The 26,396-nt window shown below is 53.5% G+C and overlaps 7 protein-coding genes across 7 annotated transcripts; 4 read left to right on the top strand and 3 right to left on the bottom strand.

Annotated features, from left to right (window-relative positions):
- Positions 1 to 982: 982 nt before the first annotated feature.
- HMPREF1541_03224 (uncharacterized protein) lies at positions 983 to 2,989 on the top strand (the record flags this gene model as incomplete). Its single annotated transcript, XM_008717576.1, has 7 exons — positions 983 to 1,198; positions 1,249 to 1,545; positions 1,597 to 1,626; positions 1,717 to 2,112; positions 2,165 to 2,395; positions 2,451 to 2,682; positions 2,745 to 2,989. 7 exons carry the CDS (start codon positions 983 to 985, stop codon positions 2,987 to 2,989), a joined length of 1,647 nt encoding a protein of 548 aa, XP_008715798.1.
- A 1,445-nt stretch (positions 2,990 to 4,434) lies between these two features.
- Positions 4,435 to 7,053, top strand: HMPREF1541_03223 (uncharacterized protein; the record flags this gene model as incomplete). The annotated part of the gene is made up of 3 exons (XM_008717575.1): positions 4,435 to 5,013; positions 5,059 to 5,341; positions 5,393 to 7,053. 3 exons carry the CDS (start codon positions 4,435 to 4,437, stop codon positions 7,051 to 7,053), a joined length of 2,523 nt encoding a protein of 840 aa, XP_008715797.1.
- Positions 7,054 to 7,919: 866 nt separating this feature from the next.
- HMPREF1541_03222 (uncharacterized protein) lies at positions 7,920 to 9,716 on the top strand (the record flags this gene model as incomplete). The annotated part of the gene is made up of 2 exons (XM_008717574.1): positions 7,920 to 7,990; positions 8,039 to 9,716. The coding sequence occupies 2 exons, from the start codon at positions 7,920 to 7,922 to the stop codon at positions 9,714 to 9,716; spliced, it is 1,749 nt and encodes a 582-aa protein (XP_008715796.1).
- Positions 9,717 to 10,154: 438 nt separating this feature from the next.
- HMPREF1541_03221 (uncharacterized protein) lies at positions 10,155 to 10,900 on the top strand (the record flags this gene model as incomplete). The annotated part of the gene is made up of 2 exons (XM_008717573.1): positions 10,155 to 10,386; positions 10,449 to 10,900. The coding sequence occupies 2 exons, from the start codon at positions 10,155 to 10,157 to the stop codon at positions 10,898 to 10,900; spliced, it is 684 nt and encodes a 227-aa protein (XP_008715795.1).
- A 170-nt stretch (positions 10,901 to 11,070) lies between these two features.
- Positions 11,071 to 11,907, bottom strand: HMPREF1541_03220 (formyltetrahydrofolate deformylase; the record flags this gene model as incomplete). The annotated part of the gene is made up of 1 exon (XM_008717572.1): positions 11,071 to 11,907. The coding sequence occupies one exon, from the start codon at positions 11,905 to 11,907 to the stop codon at positions 11,071 to 11,073; it is 837 nt and encodes a 278-aa protein (XP_008715794.1).
- A 2,722-nt stretch (positions 11,908 to 14,629) lies between these two features.
- On the bottom strand, positions 14,630 to 15,944 carry HMPREF1541_03219 (uncharacterized protein; the record flags this gene model as incomplete). Its single annotated transcript, XM_008717571.1, has 5 exons — positions 14,630 to 15,567; positions 15,616 to 15,702; positions 15,755 to 15,764; positions 15,813 to 15,880; positions 15,935 to 15,944. 5 exons carry the CDS (start codon positions 15,942 to 15,944, stop codon positions 14,630 to 14,632), a joined length of 1,113 nt encoding a protein of 370 aa, XP_008715793.1.
- Positions 15,945 to 23,748: 7,804 nt separating this feature from the next.
- On the bottom strand, positions 23,749 to 25,050 carry HMPREF1541_03218 (uncharacterized protein; the record flags this gene model as incomplete). The annotated part of the gene is made up of 1 exon (XM_008717570.1): positions 23,749 to 25,050. One exon carries the CDS (start codon positions 25,048 to 25,050, stop codon positions 23,749 to 23,751), a length of 1,302 nt encoding a protein of 433 aa, XP_008715792.1.
- Positions 25,051 to 26,396: the final 1,346 nt, after the last annotated feature.

Here is a 26,396-nt window from a genome sequence, read left to right as displayed (position 1 = left end):
GATGGTCAACGTCGTAAAGCGGGGAAAATTCATCCACAAAGATTACTGTGTGCAGTATCAGTACGTCTTATAGGCTATACCTGGGTTATAGGCTTTTTCGTTTGGACAATTCCAAGGTTTTATTACTCAAGGATCTATTGTATAGTCAATCAGCAGCCCTGAACGAGGGAGGAGCGCATTAGCACTCTCATTTACCACCTCGTTGTGTTTAAGAGAAGGACATGCAAGGACAGGCTCGGAAAGGCTGGGAACAAACCAGTTCTATCGGACTTAGCGCTCAAGTGGAAGTAGACTCTATGTCCAGCTCGTGGGGGGTGCCCAGAGAGCAACGCAAGTCACTCGCCCCATCCCTTGCTCTAGAAGGGCCCTCCGTGCCGATTTAGACCTCTGGTTCTGTCTATGATGAGAGCCGATCGGGTAATTCTTGTCCATTTTATCCAGGTCGTTCGGATATTTTAAATCAAGCCCAATTGCGGGGTTGATACCCTCATGACCCGAGGCCAGTATACTCTGAGGATATTCGACCCCGCGACCATGCCATATTCTCACTAGTGCTCCCAACTTTTAGCCTAAGTCTGAAAGACTAGGAGTCGACGGACAATTTGCACGTCGCTGAAGCGAGGGATCACCTGATAGATGCTACTCAGAGCTGTCCTGTCGTGCCGAGGACTATGTTGGCATTCATGGCTGTTTCAATCATCGGATACACGCATTCGCCTCCGGTACCAATCATGTACTCCCCGCCGGTCAATACCACCGGATAATGTTGTTTGAAAATATGCGACGGCTGTGAGGCTCCCCAGTCTAGATCATCAACACCATAATCCGACAATGTCTCGCGACAACAGGCGAGCACTTGTCTTTCCTACCCCGACCAACGGGCTCGGTTGCCGGCGCAGCTATGTAAGAACTCTCTCCATCCCCTCGCTTGAGACTGCTCTCACTCATCACAGCTCCTGTATTTCACCAGTTGAACGCGGTCATGGAGACAGCAAAGGTTGTACCAACCGAAAGGGAGCTCAAGCACCTTGAATCAGGCAATACTAACATCATCGACCTCATCCGGCAAGCGCAGGCGGCCGATGCTGCCGATCGTCAGCTAACACTATGGGCTGCTATCAAGAAGTACAAGAAAGCCGTGGCTTGGAGTTGCCTACTCTCTACGGCCTTGGTCATGGAAGGATATGATGTTGTCATTGTACGTTTCAGTTCTCTTTTGTTCGAATTAGACCCTAATTCGTTCTGCAGATCAACGGTTTTTTTGGCCAGTCCCAATTCAAAGAAAAGTTCGGCGTTGTCGGTGCGGATGGCGAGAAGTCCATCACTCCGCCGTGGCAATCCGGACTTGCGAATTCTGCTTTGGTTGGACAGTTGTTTGGCCTTGCTCTCAATACTTGGGCGCAGGATCGTTTTGGCAGCCGGAAGACTTACATGATTTTCATGGCTTGGTTATGTGCAGCCATCTTCATTGCAGTCTTTGCGCCCAATCTGTCAGTTTTGGCTTTTGGGGAAGCCATGTGTGGTATCTCGTGGGGTGTTTTCCAGGTGAGCTATCAGGTTAGAAGTAGTGGACAACCCCAGCTTACGATGTTGCAGACTCTCACTACAACTTACGCTTGTGAAATTGTGGGTTACCAGTGGACTCAGTGGACTCTTGAGAGGGTCTCGAATAGATTCCATCACTTCCATGGTCAAAGTCTAATTCGTCTCAATTAGGTTCCGATCGTCCTGCGCGAATATGTTACTGCATATGTCTGCCTCTGCTGGGGTATGGGTATCCTCCTTTCAGCCGGAGCCCTACGGGCAGTGGATGGCTTGGAAGGCGAGATGGGCTGGAGATTACTTTTCATTCTGCAATGGATTTGGCCTCTTCCTCTCGGTATTGGTGCCTACTTCGCCCCTGAGTCACCATGGAATGCAATTCGACGAAACAAGCCAGAGATCGCAAAAGAAGCCCTCGGGAGACTCCGAAGCGACAGTCCAAACAAGGAGGCCGAAGTAGAAGCTACGATAGCATACATTCGGCACACTACCGAATTAGAGAAGGCCGAGACCGAAGATGCGAGCCTTTGGGAGTGCTTCAGGGGTGTCAATCTGCGTCGTACCGAAGTGGTGAGATTCTTGACCGGTGCAGGACGAAGTTTGGTCGACTGACTGGACATAGAATTGCATGACATGGATGTGCCAGATCTTGGACGGCAATCCACTGACCAGTTATGCGGTCGTCTTCCTTCAAGCCGCGGGGTTCGATGAAACCCAATCATTCAACCTCAACATGGGAATCAATGCCTGCTTCGTGGTTGGCCCGCTGATATGCTACACATTATTCCCTTTTTTCGGAAGAAGAACCATCTACATGTCCGGGCTTGCGGGTATGCTTCTTACTTTGGTGGTGGTAAGTCAAGTCAAGTTCGGATCAGGGGCGCATGGACGACGCTGACGTGATATAGATTGGTGGGTTGGGCTTCAACGATAGCCACAATGCACAACTAGCCATTGGCATCTTGTTGGTCGTCTGTACTTTCGTCAACACGATTTGCATGGGGCCGACTTGCTATCCCATCGTCGCTGAGACGCCGTCCGGGCGACTCAGATACAAAACCATAACCGTCGGAAGGTTTTCATACAATGTGGCAGGCGTCATTCAGAATTCAATCACGCCACGCATGTTGTCTGATTCAGGTAAGCCACGTCATTTCCTCAATCTACTTGTCACCCGGCCTGATTTCTGATTTGCGGCATAGCCTGGAACTGGGGTGCAAAGGCTGGTCTGTTCTATGCCGGGACCAATATCTTGTGTCTTTTGTGGTGCTTCTTTCGTCTACCGGAGACGAAGGGTCGGTCGTTCGGCGAGATTGATTTGCTTTTCGATAACAAGGTCCCGGCCCGCAAATTCAAGTACACCAAGGTCGATCAATTTGCTCACGGCGTGCATGAGGCTAAGGTGGAGGAGGCGAATAACACTTCGGCGACACATGTGGAGAGGTGAGGCAAAAGTAGCCTACGATATTGATGTCATCCGACGCCTGGATGGGTGTTCATTGGCATCCCAAGAATACGAGGTAATACGACTCCTTGTCCTACTTTACCTTTGGCTGCCATAGCCCTATTTTTGATACTGTGAACAGCTCCTTAGTTCCTAATCCAGGAAATAACGGCACGGAGCGGCAGAACTTGACCTTCCCAATTCGATATCCACTCTCAGACCTGAGCACGTGGCTACTTCGTCTGATCTCTGACAAAGAGATACTGAGCTGCGGCTGGGCCACCCTGTGTACTGTTTGGCTGCGCCTGAGACGTACGGTTAGACATAGGACAACAGTGTCTTAACCCACCGAAGGACAATGAACCAAGCTCCGATGTTCCCAGATTTTGACGGTTGAAACGTCCGGACAGGCAAAGAACTGAAGACTTAACTTGCTTCATCGTTGACCAGAGCGAAGACCTTCATGTTTAGATACTGTTTAATGGTGTTGTTGTTGTACGATTCCAGGCGCGGAACGGGTCGCATTCAACCAACAGTGACGTCCCCCCGAGTGGACGGGTAGCCCAGCCAACCCCGGAGCCGAAAGGCTGCCATGGCTGATAAATTTGTGTTGGCCTACTTCCGTAAGAGGTAGCTGCGGAGGCTGGAGTGGTTCGAGCGGGCAGGCTAGCGAGGTATTCTCGCCAATCTGAGATCCGCGTAGTCGCCGGGGTGGAACCCGCTACTGTAGAGAGCTGAAGCAACATACCTATGGAAAAAGAGTTCCCGATGAATGATTGGCGCCAAGCCCGCTCCTCACCCCACCCCGCGACGGCCATAATTAGTGGTGCGGAATTCAAGCTTCCTGAGATCCTCCATCTAGATCTCCGAAAGCGCATCCTGGGACACCCTCAACGGCATTCAATCTCGATTAGCGGCTGGCGTTCTTGTACACATTGCACGATTTGTGTCTGTCCCAAGTTCAATGATGTCAGTCAGTATCTTGCTTCGTAGCACTGAAGTCGCAATCCCGCTGGTCATTGCATAGTAAGCATGATCAATCATTCACCATATCAATGCACAAAATGATTGTCACCATTGGAACACAGCAAATGCGGGATATCCACGGTCGTTGTCAACGTGTATTGTTCCCACTTTTGAACTTTTCCGACCTGACGAGCAACGTAGCATCTAGAAGCGGTGGATCCTCTGAGGCTGAAAATGGCACACATTCCTTCCATTAAGGTTGTTCATTTGGTGGAGTGAGAAAACAATCAGCCCTGAGCCACCTGACACAACTGATGGTTGTTGAGTCCATTTGGTCAACACACACTCCCGGTAGTCTGGTCTACTCGGGCCCGACACTTCCGAGTGCAACGGCAAGTTGAAGGTGGTGGACGATATATAGCCGCATTGTCCTCCGTCTGTTTAGGCACATTCCTCTCGCAATTTTTGGGACCTCTTACGGCATGCGGTCTTTCTCGGATAAGATCTACAATAGCGCGCAAGATGCATTTGCTGCAGCTCAACCAGAATTTGTTCTCGATGAAGAAGAAGTCCCAAACACTGTCAGCGCTGAAATTGACGACTCTCTACCCACCATCAACCCTGTCGACATATCTCGACCTGTGGTGATTGGTAGTCAGGCGTGGAAGGCCGTAAGTTGGCAACCGCGGCTAGGCGACATCACAGAATACTCTAGCGATTCAGACACGGAAGCTGGTCCCCGGGATCCGCTTTCTAAGGAGCAGAGCGGCGAGGTCCCTCCACCTCCGCCCAGGCCTCGCCAGTCATCGAGATGGAAAGAAGAGCTCGAAAGAAAGCGTTCGGACAGCATTCACAGCCTTGAAACAATACAACAGTTTCAATCTCGACTGGCCCATACAGTGAGTGTTGGTAGTCGACGATCGTCAATTGTTGGCACTACATTATGGACGCCAAACGCTATCCACTACCGCATCAGAACCAGAACTGGCCAGGGCTCAATATCTGGCGCTTCTGCATTCTCCCAGATCGTTGAAGTCGACAGTACTCCTGGCGTGAACAAGGTATGATCATCGGTTTGTTGATAGGATGCCTGCTTATATCCCTAGATTCAAGTTCCCCGACCGTTTTCGGCCATCACGACGTTTCACGACCAACCCATTACTCCGCTGTCTGCCGTACACGAACTGGCTACCCACGATGATGGCGATAGGATTTCCCCTTGGCGCACGAAACTACATGCTGTAACTCCACTGGCGACCTCACTGTCTCTGGGCGCATACTTTGCGTATTTCGCCTACCGTGTTTATGCAACCCTTGAAGCCCAGCGAACTCTTCATCGGGTTTTCCCTGTAGCTTGGCTTTTTATTGCTTCAGAATTTCTTGTCTCGAGTACGTTCCCCAGAGCTAGAGGGCGATATGGTGAATGCTGAAACATAATAGTCCCTACATGCTTCAACAGCGCATATACTTTGATCTCGGCTGGAGGTCGCCGCCGGCCCAAGCTTCGACTCGAAGGCAATCAAGTTCCTTGTGTGGACGTCTTCATCACGTGTTGCAATGAGGACGTTGATGTGGTGGCTGATACAGTCCGAGCGGCGTGCGTTCAAGACTACCCGTCTTCTCGATATAGAGTCATTGTTTGTGACGATGGTGCGGATCTACAACTGCGTACCGTCATCGAAGGTCTCTCACTGGAACACCTCAATCTCTACTATCATGCTCGGATCAAGATCAAGGGCAAACCCCACCACTTCAAGGCTGGAAACCTCATTGCCGCCACTGAGATGGTCGAACTACTACCTGGAGGAGCGGGAGAGTATATTGCAGCTCTTGACGCGGACATGATTCCTGAGCCAGACTGGTTGCGCTGTGTCGTGGCGCACATGGTCAAGGATCCACAGATGGGACTTGTCTGCCCGCCACAACTGTTCTACAATGTTCCTGACAACGACCCACTTGTTCAATCTCTCGATGCGTTTGTTCATGTCATGGAACCGACAAAGGACGCCAACGGCGTCGCCTGGTGCACTGGGAGTGGTTACGTCATACGACGCAAGGCTCTGGAGGCTATAGGGGGCTGGCCCACTGGTTCTCTCGCCGAAGATGTCTACACTTCAAGTCTGCTCTTGGGCAACGGTTGGAAGACCGCATTCGTTCATGAACCTCTGCAATTTGGGACCATTCCGGACACATATACCAGCCATCTCAAGCAACGAACACGCTGGAGCCTTGGAACGATTCAAACGGCGATCAAGTTGAATTTCTGCATCTACGGGGATGTGGTCAAGAATATGACTTTCCTCCAGCGACTCTCTGGCTTTCTCTTCCCAGCTGGAGAGCTCTTCAGTCTTTTTCTGACGGTCGTGCTCGTCAGCATACCCGTGGTGCTTGTGTCTGGTGGCACGCTTGTTGCTTACGCCAATTACAACGACCTGCGATGGCAGATTCGACTCGCCTTCATCGCTTTGATTCTTACTCGATTTCACGAATTCGTGGGATACCTCCCGGCAAGCTATCGATTCGCACAACGCGACGCTTTAGCACATGTTTGGATGACGCCATACCACAGCCTTACCGTCATTCGAAGTGTCTTACTTCCCAGTTGGCTCGGCATCAAGCCTATGGCTTTCAAACCAACCGGCAGCATCAAAGGCGAATTGGGCGAACGGGATGCACAGAACCGCGCTCCACTGTGGCGACGGTGTGTGGTAATCATCTGGACATGTGAGTGCTACATACATCTGGCATATGTGCTGTTCGTGCTGGTCGCTGTGGCACTCAGTACTTCGCGCGCCTTCACGAGCGGACTTCAGGACACCACAGCAAAGCTGATGTATCTTTTGACTCATGCTTTTTGGCCGCCCATGCTCTGGATAATTTGTCTCACCGCCTTCGCCACGCCGCTTTTCTACATGGTCTTTCCACCGACTGTGCCAGACCGAGAAGATCTACTGGACCGCGATCCCAAAACTGGAGTGGCAAGGCCGAAACCCTACTGGAAAAAGCGAAGATGGGGGAAATGGACTTTCTGGCATGAGACCCAGTGGACCGTGTGCACATTGTACTCGGCAGTGCTCTTCGTAGGGACGTTTATATATTAGGCTCGTGGATGCAATGGTAGTATAAAACCACCTTAAGATTCTTTCCCGAATGTCCGCGAGGGCTGAGGGGACTACACACAACCTCCCAAAGCCGGTCTTGCTCTCACGCTCAACGTCCAACGCTTCTCTCAATCCAAGGCCCGAATACTTGCAGCAAGTGGGCGGACATGCAGTGGTCTACTTTCTCACGAAGCGCTAGAAAGAGCCTGCATTGGCACAGTCGGCGAAATCTGTATCAATCAACAGCGCTAAGTTAGAAGGACCACATTGATGGCCTCATCAATCGTGGGGTCACTTTGAAGAAGGACAAGGCGACGACCGGATCAGTAGACAGGAATATGCTACTACGACCTGGCACGACTGAAAAACAGGCCCAGGCAAGGTGGGGACGACCCAGATCCACCGGACTTGGCGATCGCTGGGTGGAGCATGGGGATCTGAGCTGAGCTGAGCTGCCAGTGCAGCGCTCGTGACTGCGTGCGCTTCTTCACCTGCGGTAAAGCTCATCCGCTGCTCCGATGGTGTTCAATCTTCGCCCAACATCAAAAGCACTAAGTTTGTTCCAACCGTGTGCATGAGAGGTGCGGATAAGAATGATTAGCTCGAGCATCCGATCTCCGAGATCTCGCGACGCGTTCGATCGATGCGCGACAGTACCTGCAGTAATGATGACGTGGAGATCCAAACCAGCCGTCATGACAATGTTCAACGCCCGGAAAGCCTAACTCTCAGCTGCTAACCACTGTGAAGGGCATCCTTCTTCCATCTCTTTGTGTGTTTCCTTGCCATGCGTATCGTCGTCCGAGGACTCGTTGATGGATAGCAGCAGATTCGACCGCGACCTCGAGCAGGAAGGCTCCTCAAATATGTCGCAGAAGGCTCTCAACAGCAAGGATGGACGGAAGAAAGTGCTGATCGTCGGTGCAGGTGCTGCTGGGTAAGTGAGCAACAGCAGGGTTTCGTTCGTTCGCTTACCGTTCACCAGTATGGCCGCAGCCCATCACCTATCCAACCATCCTGATAAGTTCAACGTCAACTTGGTCGATGCTGTCGACTACTGTGGAGGCCAGGCCTTCTCCATGCCGCTGGACAAAGAGAAACATGGGGCCAGTTGGTTCAATCAGGGCGTTCAAGGAGGCAGCTCAATATTCCACCATACCTTGACAATGTTCGCGCGGCAAGGATATCATGCCGATCCAGTCAATCTTCAGGTCTCTTTTGGTCGTGGCGACAACTTCTGGACTAACGTTTTCCCGACTCAGTTTATTGCAAAGCATCAGAAAGAGGTCAAGAAGCTCAACTTCGTGTTACGGTTCATGAGGTGGTTCGAGGTCTTCTTCATGTTGATACCGATGAAAATCTTTTTCAGACTGTTCCTTTTCTCGACAGAGTTTGTCAACAACGTTGCTCTCCCAATGACCGCATTGTTCCTTGGGACTGGCAATGCGACCCCCGAGGTACCTACGATCATGCTTGAGCGCCTCACCACCAGTCCTACGTACGGCATGTGGTATCCGTCGGATAAGCTCAGTGTCGCCAGCAATCTTCCACCCATGGTCGTCTTCCCTAATTTCTCCAACTTCTACGAGACGTGGCGCAAGGACCTCCTGTCTCGCGGTGTCAACGTGCGACTATCGACCGAAGTGGTTGGCATACTCAAGCGCGACAAGACTGGCGTAATCGTGTCATTGAAGAAACGGACGCCCGCGCTCGACGGGCACAACCCAAACGACGGTGACCTCGATGCTCCGATGTTCGAGGAGCACTACGATGAAGTCATACTCTGCGGTCTTGCAGATACGAACAAACGCCTTCTCGGCAAGACAGCTTCGTTCCGTGAGAAGCGTGTGCTCGGCTCCGCGAAATTCTCTGACGATATTACTGTCACCCACAATGACGCTGGGTACATGAAGAAGCACTACCAAAATTTCTTTGACGACAACGTTGCTGTCACATCACTTTCGGGTGTTGACCAGTCGAAACGAGTCGAGTACGGCAAGAACAATTTCAGGCCCATGTACTATATCAAGATGTACGACGAGGACCAATCCAAGCTGGAGATGTGCTTCGATACGACTAATTACCAGGCACAATTTCCTGAGAAGGTGCCTTTTGAGCAGCATGTCTTCCAGACCATTTACCTCAACAATGACCGCGATTCCAAGCTATGGCCAATCGATGAGATCGACAAGTCGAAAATCATCCGCAAGGACTGGTGGCATCAGCTTTGCCATTCTTGGACGCATTACGTGTTGCTCGTACCATGGATGATGTTCCTCCAAGGAAAGAGAAACATTCGCTTCGCGGGTTCCTGGACTCTTGTCAACGCTCACGAAGTCGCCATCCTATCCGGCATCGCCGCTGCCGTTGACCTTGGCGCCGAATATCCTGAAGATCTTGAGCATGACAAGTTTGCACTTCTCAGCTTCAGGCTGTACTATCTACTGGCTTACGGGAAGTGGTACCGCAAGAGGCACGCGAACAGTAAAAGTGAGAAGGCCAAAGCTGGTCAGAGTTGGGCCAATGGCATCTATGGGAGTGATTACCAGGGTCCTGGTTTGTCCAAGCAAGAGCGTCTCACCTGGAGGGAAGACATGAAGACAGGACTGAGCACTGACAACCTTGCTTTTGGTCCGAACAAAGATGGCAGAAGCCAGCCATGAGCTCAATTTGTGTATGTATTGCATAGACACCGTGGCCTTGAACATAATTCTTCCACAGTCCTTGCTACAATCACACGATACACATGAATGTTTAGATCAGTGGAACTACTTCACGCTTACTCTTGTCCGTCTTTGTTTTGCACTTGAGCGGATTAGTTGCGCTCATTAATGGCAGGATGTTTGACTTATACTGCCGCACTAGATCTACTTCATCACCGCAGTGATTATCAACATCGAGATCCGAGAACACTCCTCTGCCGCACCCGTGGACTTTGTTTGCTTCAAGTCGCAGTCTTTATCCATCTAAATCATCCACAGGCCATTACAAACACACCGACACCAATGTTGAAAGGCCATAAACTTGCAACCTCCCGATCACATACTGCTCGCTGTGCAGATCCCAATTCGCATCACGTCGAGGCTTCGAGCACCATTGAAATGGCCTCCAAATCTCACAACCTCGTCCTGGTTCGCACTTCACCCACCTTCTCTCAGAAGCGCACTGCCATCAACTTCTCGCCCATCCACATCGCCCTCGACTCTTCTCCGGACCCCACCACCGCTACCACGACTCCCACCATCAGCGGCATATCCACCGTCACCACCGCAATCGACCCCCTCGTCCGCGGCGTCTACCTGCCAAGCAACTACACCGCCCTCGACCAGCGCAGTTAGCATCCTTCCCTTCAATCCCTTCAATCCCAATCTCAACCACTAACCCACCCACACCAGCACAAGCCCGAGTCCTCCTCTCCGCCTCCCTCATCCACGTCACCGACGCCGACTCGAGCGCCGCCCTCGCCCACACGATCGTCGCGCAGCAGCTGCGCACCCAGGAAGTCATCGACGCGCACGCCGCCGCGCTGCGCTACCTCGATGCGCTGAACAAGGTGAAAGCCAAGCGGCAGGAATTGGCCAGCTATCTGGATGCGAGGGCGCCGGAGGGAAGGTGTGGTAGGGAGTGGGGGCTAGGGGAGACGGAGAAGCTGGTGGCGGAGTTGGAGGGGTGTGTGGCGGTGGCGAGGGGGTTGAGGGAGGGTGGTGTGAAGATGGGGGAGGGGAAGGGGGTGGAGGAGGAGGAGGGCCGGGGCCGGGGCGACCAGAAAGGCGACGACGACAAGGTCAAGAAGGGGAAGACGAAGAAATCGAAGAACAAATGGGCTGATGCGTTTGCAGAGCTGTGAATGGGGGGGTGGAAGAGGGCAGGATGAGGCAAGCCGATGTGTCTAGATTGCGACAACGCATAGAGAAACGGCACCACAGCGCTCTCGCGCGACCCGAGTCTAGGCTCTATTTACTTTTCGTGTTGTTCGTGAACCCCACAAGCTCCTCTGCATATCCAAGGCCAGCCCATCTAGTTGAAAACAACAGTCTTAGTCCCATTCAAGAATAGCCGCTGCTCGCTCCACCACTTGACCGCCGCAGCCAACACCTGCGTCTCAACGTTACTGCCCTCGTCCACCAACTCTTTGGCGCTCATGCTATGGTCCACACGCGTGACCCGTTGCTCAATGATAGGACCCTCGTCCAGATCCGCCGTGACGAAATGGGCCGTGGCGCCCACGATCTTGACACCACGGTCGTAGGCCTGGTGGTAGGGCTTGGCGCCCTTGAAGGATGGCAGAAACGAGTGGTGGATGTTAATGATCTTGCCGGACATGGCTTCGCAGAGACCCGGAGAGATGATCTGCATGTATCGGGCCAGCACCACGAGCTCGATGTCGTGCTGCTTGATCAGCTCGAGGATCTGGCGCTCCTGGTCGAGCTTGGTGTCGGCTGTGACGGGCAGGTGGTGGAAGGCCACGCCGTAGCTCTCCGCTAGAGGGCGGAAGTCTGGGTGGTTGGAGATGACGAGGGGGATTTCGACGTTGAGTTGCTTGCTGCGTTGGCGGAAGAGGAGGTCGTTGAGGCAGTGCCCAATTTTGGAGACCATGATCATCACGCGCGGTTTTTGCGCGCAGGGTCGGATTTGGTACTCCATGTTCAGGTTGAGGCTGTTGAGGGGTTGGTCGAGGTGGGTGACATCGTCGGCGTGGCCGAAGTGGACGCGCATGAAGAATTTCTTCTGCACAGGGTCGGAGAATTGTTGTAGGTCGAGGATGGTGAGGTTGTAGTGTGCTAGCACGCCGGTCACCGCATATACGATGCCGGGCTTGTCAGGACAGGTGAAGGTCAATACGTGGTCGGCCATGGTTGCTTGTGCTGGAATGTTGTCTGACGTCCCCCTATCGCACCGTTGATGAGGCGTGGTGGCACATGATCTTGAGGGAAAAATTATCATGTCGTTGTCGTTGCGGCAGCGGTGGTCCCGCTCTTGGCGCTCCGTACACGGGATTGTGGGGCACCGATAGGTAGCTTGTTGTGACTTCGACGAGCTGCTCATCCTTCCTTTTAACAAGGTCTTGCCCTTTGCCTTAGTTGCGTCATGACCGTCCAATTTGTTGAATACAGTTGAGCGTGGTCTCTGACACCATATCAATTGGAGCTCGCCATGATGTCGAGAGTCGGCCATAAGTATGACATACAATCGGAGTTGGTTGCTATGCATCGAGAGGCGAACCCTGCAGTGACTACCCGATTCTTATTCTAAGGGTGTGCTCCCTCTTCCCGCCGCCGATAGGCTGCGGCGTCCTGGCTACGGAGTCCCACTGCCTTCGGGTCGTGTTGAAAAGTCACTTGACGGAACGGTGATTCTTCGATGAGAGATAAGTGACGGTCTGCCGGCAGCTAGGCAGCGATATTCGTCGACATTCACTCTGCAGATTTGCGGCTAGTGATAGTGCTTCGGGCGTGTGAAAATGTGGCCAATTCTTGCTGTTGTGCGGCCTATCGAAGTCATTACGCACCTTTCAACATCGTTTGCGCTTACCTGTTGCTATACACTTCCTTCCAAAAATTCACCAGTTTCTATTACCTCTTCAATATTTTGGAAAGAGCGCAAAGATCTCTGTGTCGTCACACGAACTCGAGTCTCGCACCCTACGACGCCATGTCAGATCTCTGGTCAAGCCTGAGCAAGCCTGCGCCTATGCTTGGATCCCTTCCGGACGAGGTCAAGCTGATGATATGTTACTTTGCCCTGATCTATCCTACCCCCATCGGTATTCCCAGTCGCTTTCGAAGAAGATTATGGAATGATTGGCGAGGCATGAGAGGTTCACTCGGCCTAGGGCTCATGCGCCTCAACCGACAATTCCATACGATGGCCATTCCGATCTTTTTTGTCGAGGTGGGTTCGCCAGCTGCCTGCCCCTTCCAGTTCGTCTGCGTCATTTGCGCTTCAGTGAGTGACTGACAAGTTGCTAACCAAGACATAGAATATCTTCTACGTCCATTACGCAAAAGAGCTCGGGATGCAGGGTGGAATTCACTTGAAATATCGCAGACTCATTCGCAACATCACTTTCGATCGACGTCTGACCATCAGAAGCATCACTCTCAACAAGAAAAGAGTTGCATCGCTCAAGATATTTAGAGGCCTGCAGCAACTACAGACCTCTCTCGTAGAAGCCATGTACACTGACAGCGACGCAAATGACCTCCGTCAGCGTGAAGCTTTTGCGACTTCTTCGGTTGGCCAGCACGACTCCTTTCGACTTCTATTCGCAACATTCCCGGACCTGCTGCTACTGCTAAAACATCGGTTTGTTCTGAATATCGACCATGGCCGTGGGAAAGTGTGGGAAGGTGCGACACCTGATCGCATGGCGTCATTGGTGAGTTCTTATCTAGGTTCCAGGCATACCAGAATATCTGACCAGATCAGCAACTACGAGGCATGCAATGGACCGAGCGCGAGCTGACATGGAAGTTGTCCTTCAACAAAGATGACCTAGTCTTCACCTTGATCTCTACGAAAGACATTTCGCACGTCTGACGGCCACGGAATCGATGGGTTACCACCGGCTTCGAGGATACTTGAGCATGAACGAGGCGTACGATTCAATGCCCTGGAGTAGGGCGTGACGATGTTGAAGTGGGAAGAGCTTGGCTACAGCAGAACATCTCACACACGGAGTTGAGGTCGTGACAAAGGCTTGACAGTGCTGAGTGCACGTGCGGGCGCAGGAAGCTTGCTACCCACCAAACGGGAAGAGCCAAAATAATGAAATAGCCAGAACATTCGTGGGTGATCGGAGGCGCGGAAAGGCGATGCCATCAACTTCAACTTCTGAAAAGGCTCTACTATTGCTCCTTACGAGCTGAGCAGCTAATGCAACGCCTCACGAGCAAAGCCAAGACTTTCACTGCCTCAACTCTCTACGTTCTCCAGCTTTGCGTCAGCTTGCGCCGTGCACCACCCTCAATGCTTACCCAGGTATGCATCATGCTTGTACAGGCGAGTTCCCCAGAACAGCCATCGCAATGCCACAGCCTCAGCGAAGCGTGACCCCCAGACGTAGACTGTTAGCCGGCACAAACGAGCTTTGCGCCTGGGAGCGGGAAGGGTTCGGAGGTCGGATGAGAGCTGGCTGGGCGATGCTCGTCAAGCTACAGGCATGTCAGCTAGTCCTCCGCAGCATGAATGCGTCCACTGAAGAAGGATATCTGCTTCGTCTACCATTGCAAGCTCCTTGAAGTTCAGCTGCTGCGGCTCAGAGAGTTAGTCGCCCAGTGGGGTTCCATCGGGGCCTCATTGGAAAGGGGGAACATGCAACGAACGGACATGGCTATGTTGGACGCGATTGACTCGCTTTGGGTCTGTCGGAACGTGAGCGTAATGGAAGAGCGGGAAAACCTGTCATGCAGTTGGTAGAAGTGTGCATGGCTTCTTCGAATGGGTATTGCTCTACCCTGGTATCTACTCACCGTGTATTTCGTACTTCGAGATTCACCCCAAGAGTATGCAGCCGCTTTTGGTGTCCGAAAATGACGCCACGCTCGAAATGCTCCCACCATCCCTACCTGACAGACTATGAGAAGAACTTCTTCATGGCGTTCTTCTCCTTCTGTTCAGCTTGTTGTACTTTAGCCTTGGTTGAGGTCAAGTCCCGCTTGATCGCAGCGTCTTCGGGAGCCAGCTTCGCAGCCTCGGCGAAGTCCTTCAGAGCTGCATCCAGATCCTTGAGTGAAAGTCGTGCGAGAGCCCGCCGGTAGTAAACCTTGGCCTTGTCCTGATCCTTCGTATCTTTAGGCATGCAATCGAGAGCAAAACCCGCCCACTTGTCCGCCTCCTGGTACCGCTTTCCCTTGATAGCAAGTAAGGCGGAGTTGGAGTGCAGGGTGAAACGTAGCGAATCAAGCTGGTCCTGCAGTGTCGGTGGATCGGTATCGTTGGCGGCAGGATACTCGTTCAGATATCTCAAACCCTTCTGGTACTTTTCAATGCCTGTCTCGGTGTCTCCACTCTTGAAAGCCTTGTTGCCGTAATCCTTGAGGTCCAATGCGATCTTGTAATACTGCTCACCCTTGAGATCTTCCCCCTGGTCGTCCGGGAAATCCTCGTAGGGGTCGCCTGTGGCATCTGGAGCCTTGTCGGTGGCTGATTTGTATGAAGCCCCTTCGAGTTGGCCACAGTCCGCGACCGTGACATCGCCATTCTGAGGCTTGTCCGACTGAGTAGGCAAGTTCTCGATTTTGCGAATGATATTCTTTCCATTAATGACTTCTCCGAACACAACATGCTTGCCGTCGAGATGAGGCGTGGGAACAGTCGTGACGAAGAACTGGGAGCCGTTGGTACCGGGACCAGAGTTGGCCATAGACAGCAGGAAGGGCTTGTCATGCTTGAGGTCGAAATTCTCATCGTCGAACTTTTCGCCATAGATAGACTCGCCTCCTGTGCCGTTGAAGTTTGTAAAGTCACCGCCTTGAATCATGAACGACTTGATGACACGGTGGAATATGGAACCTGTCTCTCCTCAGCTTTGCTCGTATGCCTCAAATGAATATTGTTCACCCTTGTAGCTCAGTGGCTTGCCTTGCTTGCCTTGACCTTTTTCACCGGTACAGAGGGAGCGGAAATTCTCGGCTGTCTTGGGCACGACTTGCGCTCTCGTTAGCAGAAGTTTCGTTCTCGTAGGTAGTTGGGTGCAAACCATCGTTGTACTGATCCGTCGTTAGTCAGTGCTACAAAGGTATTCCAAGGAGACTCACGAGTTCGAAAACCACACGACCCTCACTTCGGTCACCGATTTTGATGTCGAAGAAGACTCTGGGGCGTCCTGCATGGCAATTAGCACTGAGTCTCTATTGGAACGACTCTTTGTTGCAGGTACCTGTCGACATCGTGCAAGAGCGGGATTCGAGCGGTGATGTTGCAACAAGGAGGGTGGTTACAAGATATTCGCGTTGAAGGAACTACAACGCAATCTCAGAGTGAGGTCTGGTGGTAAGCGCAACAAGATTGCGGTGAGCGTGAAGCAGTTACTGCAAAAATGTTTCCATGCGCGTGCTTCGTGAAGCTTCCACAGCCTTACAGGCTGCACCTGCCCCTCCAATCACCCCGCCGCGGTCGGCGCTTTCCCCTGCGCAAGATCCGTTATGGGGCACGTTGCTTGGCATGGAGGCCCTATCACACCCAAACCTCCCCGTACAGAGACCTCTATGCTCCTCAGCTTCTTTCATCGGCGCCTCATCAGAGCCTCATCAGCGGCCTGTTCCGTGTTCCAATGCCAGGGTGCAAAGCCGGTCACACGTCTGTCAAATGTATCGCGAAGATCAGATCGGCTTCGCTTGTAGCATCCTGCGACATCGCCCAGTGCATCGAAAGCCCGAGTGCTTTTGATCGTCGCCAGCGGTCACGGCACAGGCACAGCGCTTGCTCTCCTAGCTTCCGATGCTACTAGCTTGGATACATCACATTAAGGAGCTGCTCGGCCCACAGTTGAGATGACTCGCATCCAAATATCTAGAGGACCAAAATCTCCGCACGTTCGACAGGTAATACTCCAAGATGACCGACCACTGAAGTGATCCAACGCCCCGAAACTACATCGTTGAAGGTTGGCGGCCACGTTTCTCGGTTGGTGCCACTACACATACGGCGCAGCGAGCTCTCATCTTGGGCGCGGGTTGGAATTACAGGACGAATTCGCCGATCGAGCGATCGACCGACGATGAGCCTGAAGTCTTGCAGCTACCGAGTCTAGGTTGTGCAGCAGTGCGGGCAGCATGCGACCGACCTTGCCATGACAAAGTACAACTGTGGCCCTTTGCTGTCTGACGGTATCTGACAACTCCGTGCACCGACAAGACAGCCACGGCCTCGAATACTACGTCTTGAACCCAGTGCTGCGATCGAGGCTCAAGCGAGTAGTCTTGACATCACAAGGTGTTCACGCGACCAGATCATGCACACTCACTCGCTGCTAAAGAGGCTCTCATCACATTGGGTTTGCCGTTGGATCCGTTGCGGAGGTTTGCCAAGCACAATCCACTGCCTGAAGATCTTGAATTCCTCCCCATCGCACCGTTTCCCCAGACTCGCTCCGCATCCAAAAGGTCGGTGATGGGATGAATCCAAGATGTATCAGTACCATTGGGAGGAAAGCTGATTCAAAGGCGCATGATCTGGTCCCAGCTCTCGTATGATTCGCTGCCTACTCCGATCACTACGGACTTGGGACGTCTAGCGCGAGGCAACTTTTTCTGTTCACCACACGACTGCTTGCAAAAGTCCGATCTCGACGCACCTAGAACCACGTCGTCACGACCTAAGCTTCGCCAGAACTTCGCGCACCCACGCTCGCATTCCGCCGGATCAACATCGTCTTCGTATCTTTAACCCAAGATCGCAGGTATCGGCACCCTCGGGAGCTCGAGTCTGCACGTCACAGGCTAATACGATTCAATCTGAAAGAGGTCTGGCCTGACTCTCGTTTCTGGATCGATCCAGAACCGACTGCCGATCCCACCACGTGTCGTGCCCCACGCTCACAGAGTTAACAAACACTGACCAAAGTGCCTGATCAGTGCGAGAATGCTGCCGAGCGCACGAGGTAGGCTACGCACCTGTTTGATACGAAAAATACGGTTCTCCTCATACAGGTCAAGTGCAATAACCTCGCCCAGGCCTAGAACTTCGGAGCCTGATAAGCCACTCGTACCACAGTGATGGATAGTGAAAGCTGCACATCCACTTGCGCGCGCGGGCGCGATGTCTCAGGGACGACAGCCGCGTGGTGACAGCGGCATAATATCTTCGCCAAGGTATTGGTCTAGAACCAAGTCTCGGCGCCCTTTCCGCTCGGTTCAAACTTCCACGCCTCCAACGCCATACTCAGAAGGGCGCCTCTACAAAGATTCGCAGTGTTGGCGTTCCACATAGCGATATTCTCAGCCTCGAAGTGCGACTCCCGAACGCCCCAAAGTTACAATTGCATGGCGGTTGACCAGCGGTCTATCTGTTTTGGGATATTGTAAGCGGCACATGCTTTGGCGTCTTTCCGGCTATGTGGCTGTGTGGCGTTCTCATAACCTCGTATGCTATACATTGTGGGGCGTCCATAGCACCATGAGTGCCAAGATGTCTATGCTTTATCTGGGCTGGCTGAGAGCACGTGGAGCATAAGTACATTTCTCACCAGGCAACTGGGGCCGCCATCGCCGGTTCTGCCTGACGATCGGCAAATAAGGCAAGATGGGGGCGGTGGGGTGGCTGCCAGAAGAATGGACACATGATGATTGGTTTTTATGTGCTATCGTTGACGTGTTCGGCCTAGCCTGCAGGCATTCATGGTATAGGCGTGTCCGGACCCGCAGAATCGGCTGTCCCGAATCGTGTTGCCAGCACCTGTTAGCCTGGCGGAGAGGTATGCAGCCACGCCAGGCCAGTGCGTTGGTTCTCGCGCTGTTTACACCTTACTACTTGGGCAACTCATCAACACTACTGCGCGCCATGCCAGCCCCTGCACGAGATTGGAGTGGCTGCACGGGTTTTTGGACTATTGCACCCTGTCGCCCACATGGCGTGTATCCTTCTGCTGGCATTGTTGACAGGACTAGCTCATCGCTTTGGCTATCGTGCCAGACCATCGCCGACCGGAAACTGTTTCTCGTTCCCATGTCGCCGGAGATCAGCATCCACGTGGCTCGGCCCACTCTCGCCGGATATACAGACCGGGTTGATCTATTTGCTTGGCAAGCGCTTGGTCACAGCAAGCTCGATAAGCCTTTCAGAGAAGCACTTTGAGGGGAGGCTTGCGGATCTATTGAGAGAGCGCTTCTTGGACAATCTGGCCCTTCAGATGGCCTGAGATATCACTTTGCTCCAGTGCATCAACTGCAAAATATCCAGGATCTAAAATCGCTTGATGGCCGATTCAAGCCATCAGTTAAGGACTCCAGGTATCGCCACATGTGAGTCCACGTCGGGAAAGAGAGGCTCGGACGGGGTCCTGCGATAGTCTCCGCGTCTTCCTGCGTCCCTCGACTACACGACATTCTTCAATCCGGCAAGTCACGAGTTTCCCAGGCGCCGTTCAAGCTTCCCACTTCACTCCCACTCTCCTGACCCCCTCCAGCCTCTACTGCATCTGGATCTCCTCATACCTGACTTCCTCCCTTCCCATCTCCAAGCCCAATCCCCATGCTAGGATCCAGCTCCTAAACCCCATCCTGATCCCACCACCACTCTTTCTCCGCCGATCCCCTCCCAGACACGCCGCCAGGCCCGGCACGTACTCGAGCCACGCTCCCTTTGCGCGCTGCTGACGCGCGTGGGCCTCCTCACTCTCGCGCCCCTTGTGGTACACGACGCCGGCTTCGCGCTGAGTGGTGCGTGGGGAGATGGCGGGCTGGCCGTTGGCGAGGACGAAGATGGGGGTGTTGAGTTGCATTTGATCGTGGAGGTAGGTGTGGGTGGAACGAGTAAGGGGGTAGTGGAGGGGGAAAGTACCGGTGTGAGTTAAGTGCGCATGAGGAATCGCCAGAGCGGGCTTCGACGCTTCAGTGGAAGAATGGAGGGTTTGAACTGAGTTGCTACTCGTTGAGTACGAAACTTTCAATGCTCAAGCGACTGTCAGCGCGCTCACGTGCGGCAATCGTCGTTGAAATGAGTGAGGCAGAATGTCTTCCTTCTGAAAGACGTTGGATCCAGTACATTTATTTGGCTTCGTGCACATGTTCGCACGACTACAAGTCAACACCATGCGAGCAGCGGCAGCCGCGGCAAATTGGCTATCATTTGTTCGCAGATAGACCTAGTCGTCACGAATAAAACCCCTGCTTGCGTCTCTGTCCCCTCTCGTTTCAGGTGCTGGGTCCAGGGACCAGACTTACATGCATGTTCCATGTTTCTTGACTTCACGGGTCTCCCAGCCATTCTGCGCGCCCCCTCACTCACTCCCGTCAAGCGGTGAAGTTTCCCCAATCCCCATTCCCAGCCTGAAACCAAACCCGCCCGGCCCCCTGCGTCCAACCCCAGTTGCAACGCAAGCAGGCAGACAGGCAGGCAGGCAGGTAGGGAGCCTAGCTGGGGCAACACATGGTTTCCATTTCACGAACTGCCTATCGAGCCGTTAGAGGCCGTCGCGCCATCAGGGAGGCCTGGACCAGCCCAGTCTGGCTCAGTTCAGACGAGACCGACGATCAACGACACACAGGAGCTTGAAAGTCGTCGTCCTTCGCTTGAGGTAGTGCAGGTACAGGAGGGACAAGTACAGCCAGCATGTCGCGGAACCTACACACTCCACAGCAGGCGGGGGGTCGGGGCAGGGGGAAGGGGGTTTGTGTGATCTTGAGCGGGAATGCGGGGAGCGTGCGTAGGGAGTGTCAGCCTTGTGCGACATCAGACCTATTCGATGTGCGGTGCTGAGTGCCGTGTTTGTTGATGAAGGGTCGTTACATGCCCTGCCGGGGGTCTGGCGCCGTATGCTGTGGGGGTAGGGAGGGGTGGTGTTATTGATAATATAGCTGAGATGGTGATGATTTCACATGGGACGAAAAAGCCCAGCAAGCGTTTGCGTATGGGCCGGACGGCGGGAGGAGGGGTTCGGTCTGGCCTGGCATGCGCGACCGGACCTGCTGCTGCACATGGACAGTTCATGGCCAGGGAGATCACAGGACTTGCGGGGCCATGCCATCAGCCGGCGAGCCGACCGCTGCCTGGAGCAGGCGCAAAGCGATGCGGCGTACTGTAGATATTGCTAGCCGGGCTCGCTCGCCTCCTGTGTGGTATGGCAGGGTAGTCCGGTAGTGATAGGGAGGGCACGAAAGACCTACCTCCCGCAGCGTCGGGCATCGGCCGCCAACTCACCTACCCAGAGCCAACACTCGAAGCCCAACCATCTCAGGGCTCACTTCCGCCTCTCAATCATAGGAGAGGCGCGTACAGACTGCACAAACCTGTCAATCGGCAACCTCCATGCACCGGCAATCTCCTGCCTTATCGGTCAAATATCGCAGCCCGGGCAACCAGGCTCCGCCACACAGTATGCCACATGGCAGATTTTCGAAACGCCTGCGTCGCACAAAGGCCTGGATGCCTTGGCGCAAAGGTCTGGGTCTGGATGCCAGCCTCCGTCGACCACAGGGCACCTAGGCGGCATACTGGGCCTGGCGGCAGGAGGGTGGAGAAGTCAATCTCGACGTCCCTGTTTTGCAGCGCAGGCGTAATAGTGATATTGCTCGACACCAACAAACGGGGGCTTGTTGGAGATAACGAGAGGGATAGATGCTGCGCCTGGTGGTGGTCACGGCAATAGATAGGAATGGACCGTGGTATTATTGAGCCACGCAGCAGCCACGTGCTGGGGTCGCAGAAACGTTGGTTCTTGTCTGGTTGTAATTTTTTTGCTGATGATGGATGTGAGGGAGACGCCAATATCAGCTGCGGCTCCGGATGGTCTTCTTCATGGTCTTCTCCCCAGCCTTTCACTACGAATATGGACTCACCGTGATTAGGCTGATGCTCATGATTTTTGACAAGGCGTTCTCCCCATCCAGTATTCGTGCGAGGAGGAATCGGCGATGGAAATGGGATATCCACAATGTACATCGATAGAAAGAAGCCTTCTTTGTTCCGACGTCGCAAGGTTACCCAACTGTCCACCGCCAGAATCATTCCCTATTCTCGCTAAGTCCCGTCAGCCAACAAGATGGATGGAACACCCAAGAAAAGCAAGGTTTCTAGTTCTCATGTCAGATTGTGGTTCCGCACGTGAGCGCGCGCGCGTTACGTCTGCATTTGGACAGAGTAAGCCCAAGCCACACAGCCACAAAATGATCACGAATAATGGTTTCGGCCACAAGTAGTTTAGGCTGCTCACTGTGCACGCGAGAAACTCGGCTTTTAGGCTTTCTCGTATCGGTGATGCCGCGTGCGCCTGGCGCAGCGAGACGGGTTTGTGATCGGCGTCGTTATCGATTGTCGATAGCGCCCAACCCTCGCTGAGGACGGCGAGCTGAAAGGCTGGGCGGCCAGTAAAGAACGTTAGTCGCTCTGCAGCGCAGACAGAGAGATACTTTATTGCATTGCAGCTGGACTTCTGTTGGATACGACTCGTGTTTGAGAACAGAGCGGAAGTGCAAGCTGAGCTGCAAGCCCCAAAACTTTGCATCAAGTGGACCCCTGCGGCGAGGCTTGCCTGCTGTGGGCGCGGGAGTTTGGTCAATGCTCTGACAGGTCGTGTTTGCTCTGTGGCCCAGCAAAGAAATTTCTGAATTCCTGCCGCCATGAGGGCAAGCCCCAAAAAAATATACGAGCGCCTCATCGCTTGGGCCAGCAGCCCTCGCGGAATCAGACTAGCACGCGGGTTTGCGGCCACCAATAGAAGCCACATGGCATTCTAGCGCTCGGCTGCAGGAGGTAGGGGCTTGTTTGTGTGTCCCAAGAAGGGTATCCCTCTGGTAGAGGATGGACACATTAGGACTTCCACCAAAGTTAACGCCGGATGCTTTCGTGTGCAAGGCCGATAGAGTAAAAAATCCCATCGATTCTGCTCCGGCAGACGCTGGCGTAGGTACGTCTTGGACAAGGCTAGATTTCCGGGCCTAGGTGGTCAGTCTGAGGGGCGCGGGAGGGAGGCAGGCTTGCTGTTTGGTGGTCAGCACAAAGAGCATCTGACCCTACTCACTAAGCGACCCTAAGGTATTTTTGATACGACAAGGAAGTTACCTAGAAAGTGGGAGCGCCCGATATCTGACTGGCTGAGTAAGAACAAGACCCTTTTCCCGTGTTGTGCCTCGCAATGGTCCCTGACTGAATGCCTGAAGTCTTGATGGAATCTGCAGTTCCACCGGCGCAATGATCGACTCGCCTCACGGCCCTGTTTTGTATGGCCTGAAGAAGCTGGAGACCGCTACAAGTCCTATTATTGTGGACAACAATCACCGTACATACTCTAAGCGATGGACTCTGGGGACTGACTGGTGGGGTTTAGTCTGCAGCATGCTGCCAGACAAATATATTCCAGAAAGGGCGGAGTCTCTTCTAAGCGAGCCTCGCTTTCTGAGGAATGTTGAACGATCCGGTGTTTTCTGATTTAGGCCCCGATTCGCTGGCATGTGGATTCCTGGCTATAAGAACAATCATAGCATGAATGGGGGACATCATGGCCGCCCCGGGCCCAGGAGGGGCAGGTATGGGGTAAATACATTAGCTTGTGTACAAGGGCTCGCCCGGATACTACACCAGATGGAAAAAGAGGTTGGACTGTTTTGGGGGTCGCATATTGCCATTGCTATCTAGTTCTGTTGCTAGTTCAGTTGCGGCCCTCCTATCCGTTGCCGCCCCAGTGGGTGCGAAGCACACGTATTGCTTTTGCTCCAGCCCTCAGCGGCTCCGAATAATCCTCCATATTCCAGCTCTGGTGCTCAACAAGATGTACATACATGGTAATTTGGGTATCGTTTCGATGGAAAGCGCCATGGCGCCAAATGTCGTTGAAAAGGGCAGGGGATCCGTCTCAGCACTTGAGAGTTCCAAACAGAAGCGGATAAATCAGACCAGGCCATTCCCCTCTATTGAGTCGTGATGCATTGCCCGGGATCTTTCGCCGTAGCCCTATCACCGGGCGGGTCGATACGCCGTAAAAATATAGAGAACAATGAAGTCTTGATGTACAGAAATCGCTCAAGCGGACCCAGGCGCCTAGACAAATGAAAACCTGGGGCCGAGCTCAAATGCCTTCACATCCTCCCAAACACCGTTGATGGTGTCCACAAGCGGCTGGGGGAGAGGGCCTTGCTCGAGTATGTCCAAGTTCTCGGAAAGCTGGCTGAGCTTGGAAGCGCCAATGATGACTGAGTCACCGAACTCGGCACCAAGCTCCGAATGCCATGTAGTCCATCGAAGCGCAGCAGCATGGCCAGAGATGCCAAAGCGGCGGGCTTGCTGTCGCACGATCTCGGCAGCAGCGAAGAGGGGGTCGTGGAAGTAGTCGCCCGAGTACTTGGCTCCCAGGGGCGATGCGACGTTCCACCGGCTATCTTTGTCCTTTGCAGATGCTCTGCTGACCTTGCTGGAAAAGAAGCCGCAGGCCGAAGGGCTGTAGGCGTAGAAGGCGATGTTGTGTTCGCGGAGGACGGTGAAGAGTCGTTCCTCGGCTCCTCGGCAAATGGGATTGTATTGACCCTGGTAGACCGAAGGCTTGACATAGTTGTTTTCTTCGCAGATCTTGACAATCTGCTCGACTTCTTCAACAGTATAGTTGGAGAGACCGAAGCGTTCGAACTTGCCCTCGAGGAAAGCGTTGTGCATAGTCTTGCAAGTCTCCTCGAAAGGTGTGGCTCGATCAGGTGCGTGTAGGTACATGATGTCGACCGAGTCAGCGTCCAGGGCTTCTAATGAGCGGTCGATACTGAGGTTGATGTTCTTGGTCCGGTGACTGCCAGGCATGAAACTGGACACTTTGGTCGAAACATTGGCCCACTTGGATAACCTCAAGGCCTTCTCACCGAGCAGCTTCTCGCATGTACCTCCTCTTCCTACTGGATAGGCACGGGCTGTGTCGATGTCGAGGTAGCCTCTTGACCGAAAAGTGTTCACGAACTTCTGGAGATCTTCGGTGGTGGTGATCTTAGCAAGAGGAGACAGGTGTGAGCCGACAGATGCAGTGCCCAGTACAACACGCAGAGGTGGTTTACACGGAACATGCTGAGTTGCTGAGGGTACAACTGTTTCTGTCTGATATAATGTTCCGGCTCTTGAGCGCAGTGGGGTGAGGGTCATGTCTGTTACGTCCGTAGCGTTGGACACTGTTGACCTGCGTGAGCCAAAAGATCGAGTCGAATGTGATGAGGCTGCAGAAGAGACATCATCTGAAGGATCTCTTCTATGTCCACGCCTGGGGGGTTGTTCGGCGATTTGGAGGTTGAGTTGTGGGAGTTGCTCAAGTCGTTGTCTCAGCGCAGCGGCCATGGCGCCCACTTGTGGATGTTGTGGCACGGCCATTGTTGTTGTTGTTGTAGTCGACGTCTCCGTCATTGTGAGGAGATGTGTATCTGCTTTGGCAGTGAAAGCCTTTTGTTGGTTTGGGTGACCGGCTCGAACGAGAGCCTGTCGAATTGGTTGGCCAGTCAGTACAGGTCAAGGTTGAAATTCCCGAGATGTGAAGGGCACTGGTCGGTCTGAGCGTATGTTGCGAGCCTTTAAAACGGGTACTGAAAGTTCGGGGTGAGTGGTGTTGGTTGGTGTATGGTAGAGTAAAAGAGTGTCGATCGAGGGTGGTGGGAAAGGTATATGAGGGAGATCCGGAATCAAAGTGGATTAGGCGCGTGGTGAGAAGAACCGGGCGGTACAGGTAGGTAAGAAATGGGCTTGCCACAATAGGGTGCGTGTAGGCTGTCGTAATGGGCGGGTGACGGGCGTGCTTGGCTGACAGGATTTGGAGGGGAATCGCACCCAAACAGAGTGGCAAGGGCCTGACCAGTTGAGGAATCGTCTCAGCATTCTCTTTGAACTCACCTGATGCAGGAGAGGAGCGCCAGCCTCTGCCGCTCACGTTGCACGGAGCGTGCAGGCCCCGTGGATCCACCGTGGCTTCGTACCCTGGTCTGTCAGTCCCAAGGTCAGCATCCCAGTCATGCGAGGGCTTCCCCATCTGCAGCATCCCTGTCGGGTGGTCCAGAGTCAAAACCCGGCGGGCGGCTGCTGCTTCGCCGGCCTAGGCCCGAGAGGACCCTAGCCCCAGCGCTCACACCGAACGTGCTCCAGGCTTGGTGGAAATTTCCATAGCCCGATCGAGTTCGATGAACACAGCCGGAACCGGTACTGGTAGGTCTACAACGGTCTATCGTGTACGTCCACATCCAGAAGCAGCCACCACATGCCATATCAGCTGCCACATTAATGATTCTTTGCTTCTGACAGCTGTCACTGAAAATGCGTGAAGGCCCTGAGCGACGGCACGATGGTGACAGCAGGGTTCGATCGGCTGCCATCCCGAAGCTTGCCCTTGGGGGTTTCTTTTGCGCTATGGAAGCCGTTCGTGTATACCTGCCACAGAATTGGACAGAGTTTCCGTTACAGCGGTCTCGAATGTGCTGATTAACATGGCGTTTGTCCCAAGTATGAGGCGGTCGATAGCCCATTCACGATATTACTGCAGCTACACATGATCGAGAGCACCACCCTGCACGGATCGTGTAGATGCGCCACACAGCAAGCCAGGTAAGCCGAACTTGATGGTCCGGTCCAGTATGCTCATGCTTCGGGCGCGCCGGGCAATGCTGTTCTATTTGCTTGCACGAATGGGACAGACGGCTACTTCATGGGATACACGAACAGAATCGAGGGAG

The sequence above is a fragment of the Cyphellophora europaea genome (genome assembly GCF_000365145.1).
Source record: "Cyphellophora europaea CBS 101466 unplaced genomic scaffold supercont1.3, whole genome shotgun sequence".
NCBI lineage: Eukaryota > Fungi > Ascomycota > Eurotiomycetes > Chaetothyriales > Cyphellophoraceae > Cyphellophora > Cyphellophora europaea.
The sequence above is the reverse complement of the archived record's forward strand: the minus strand, read 5'-3'. Positions and strand labels throughout refer to the sequence as shown.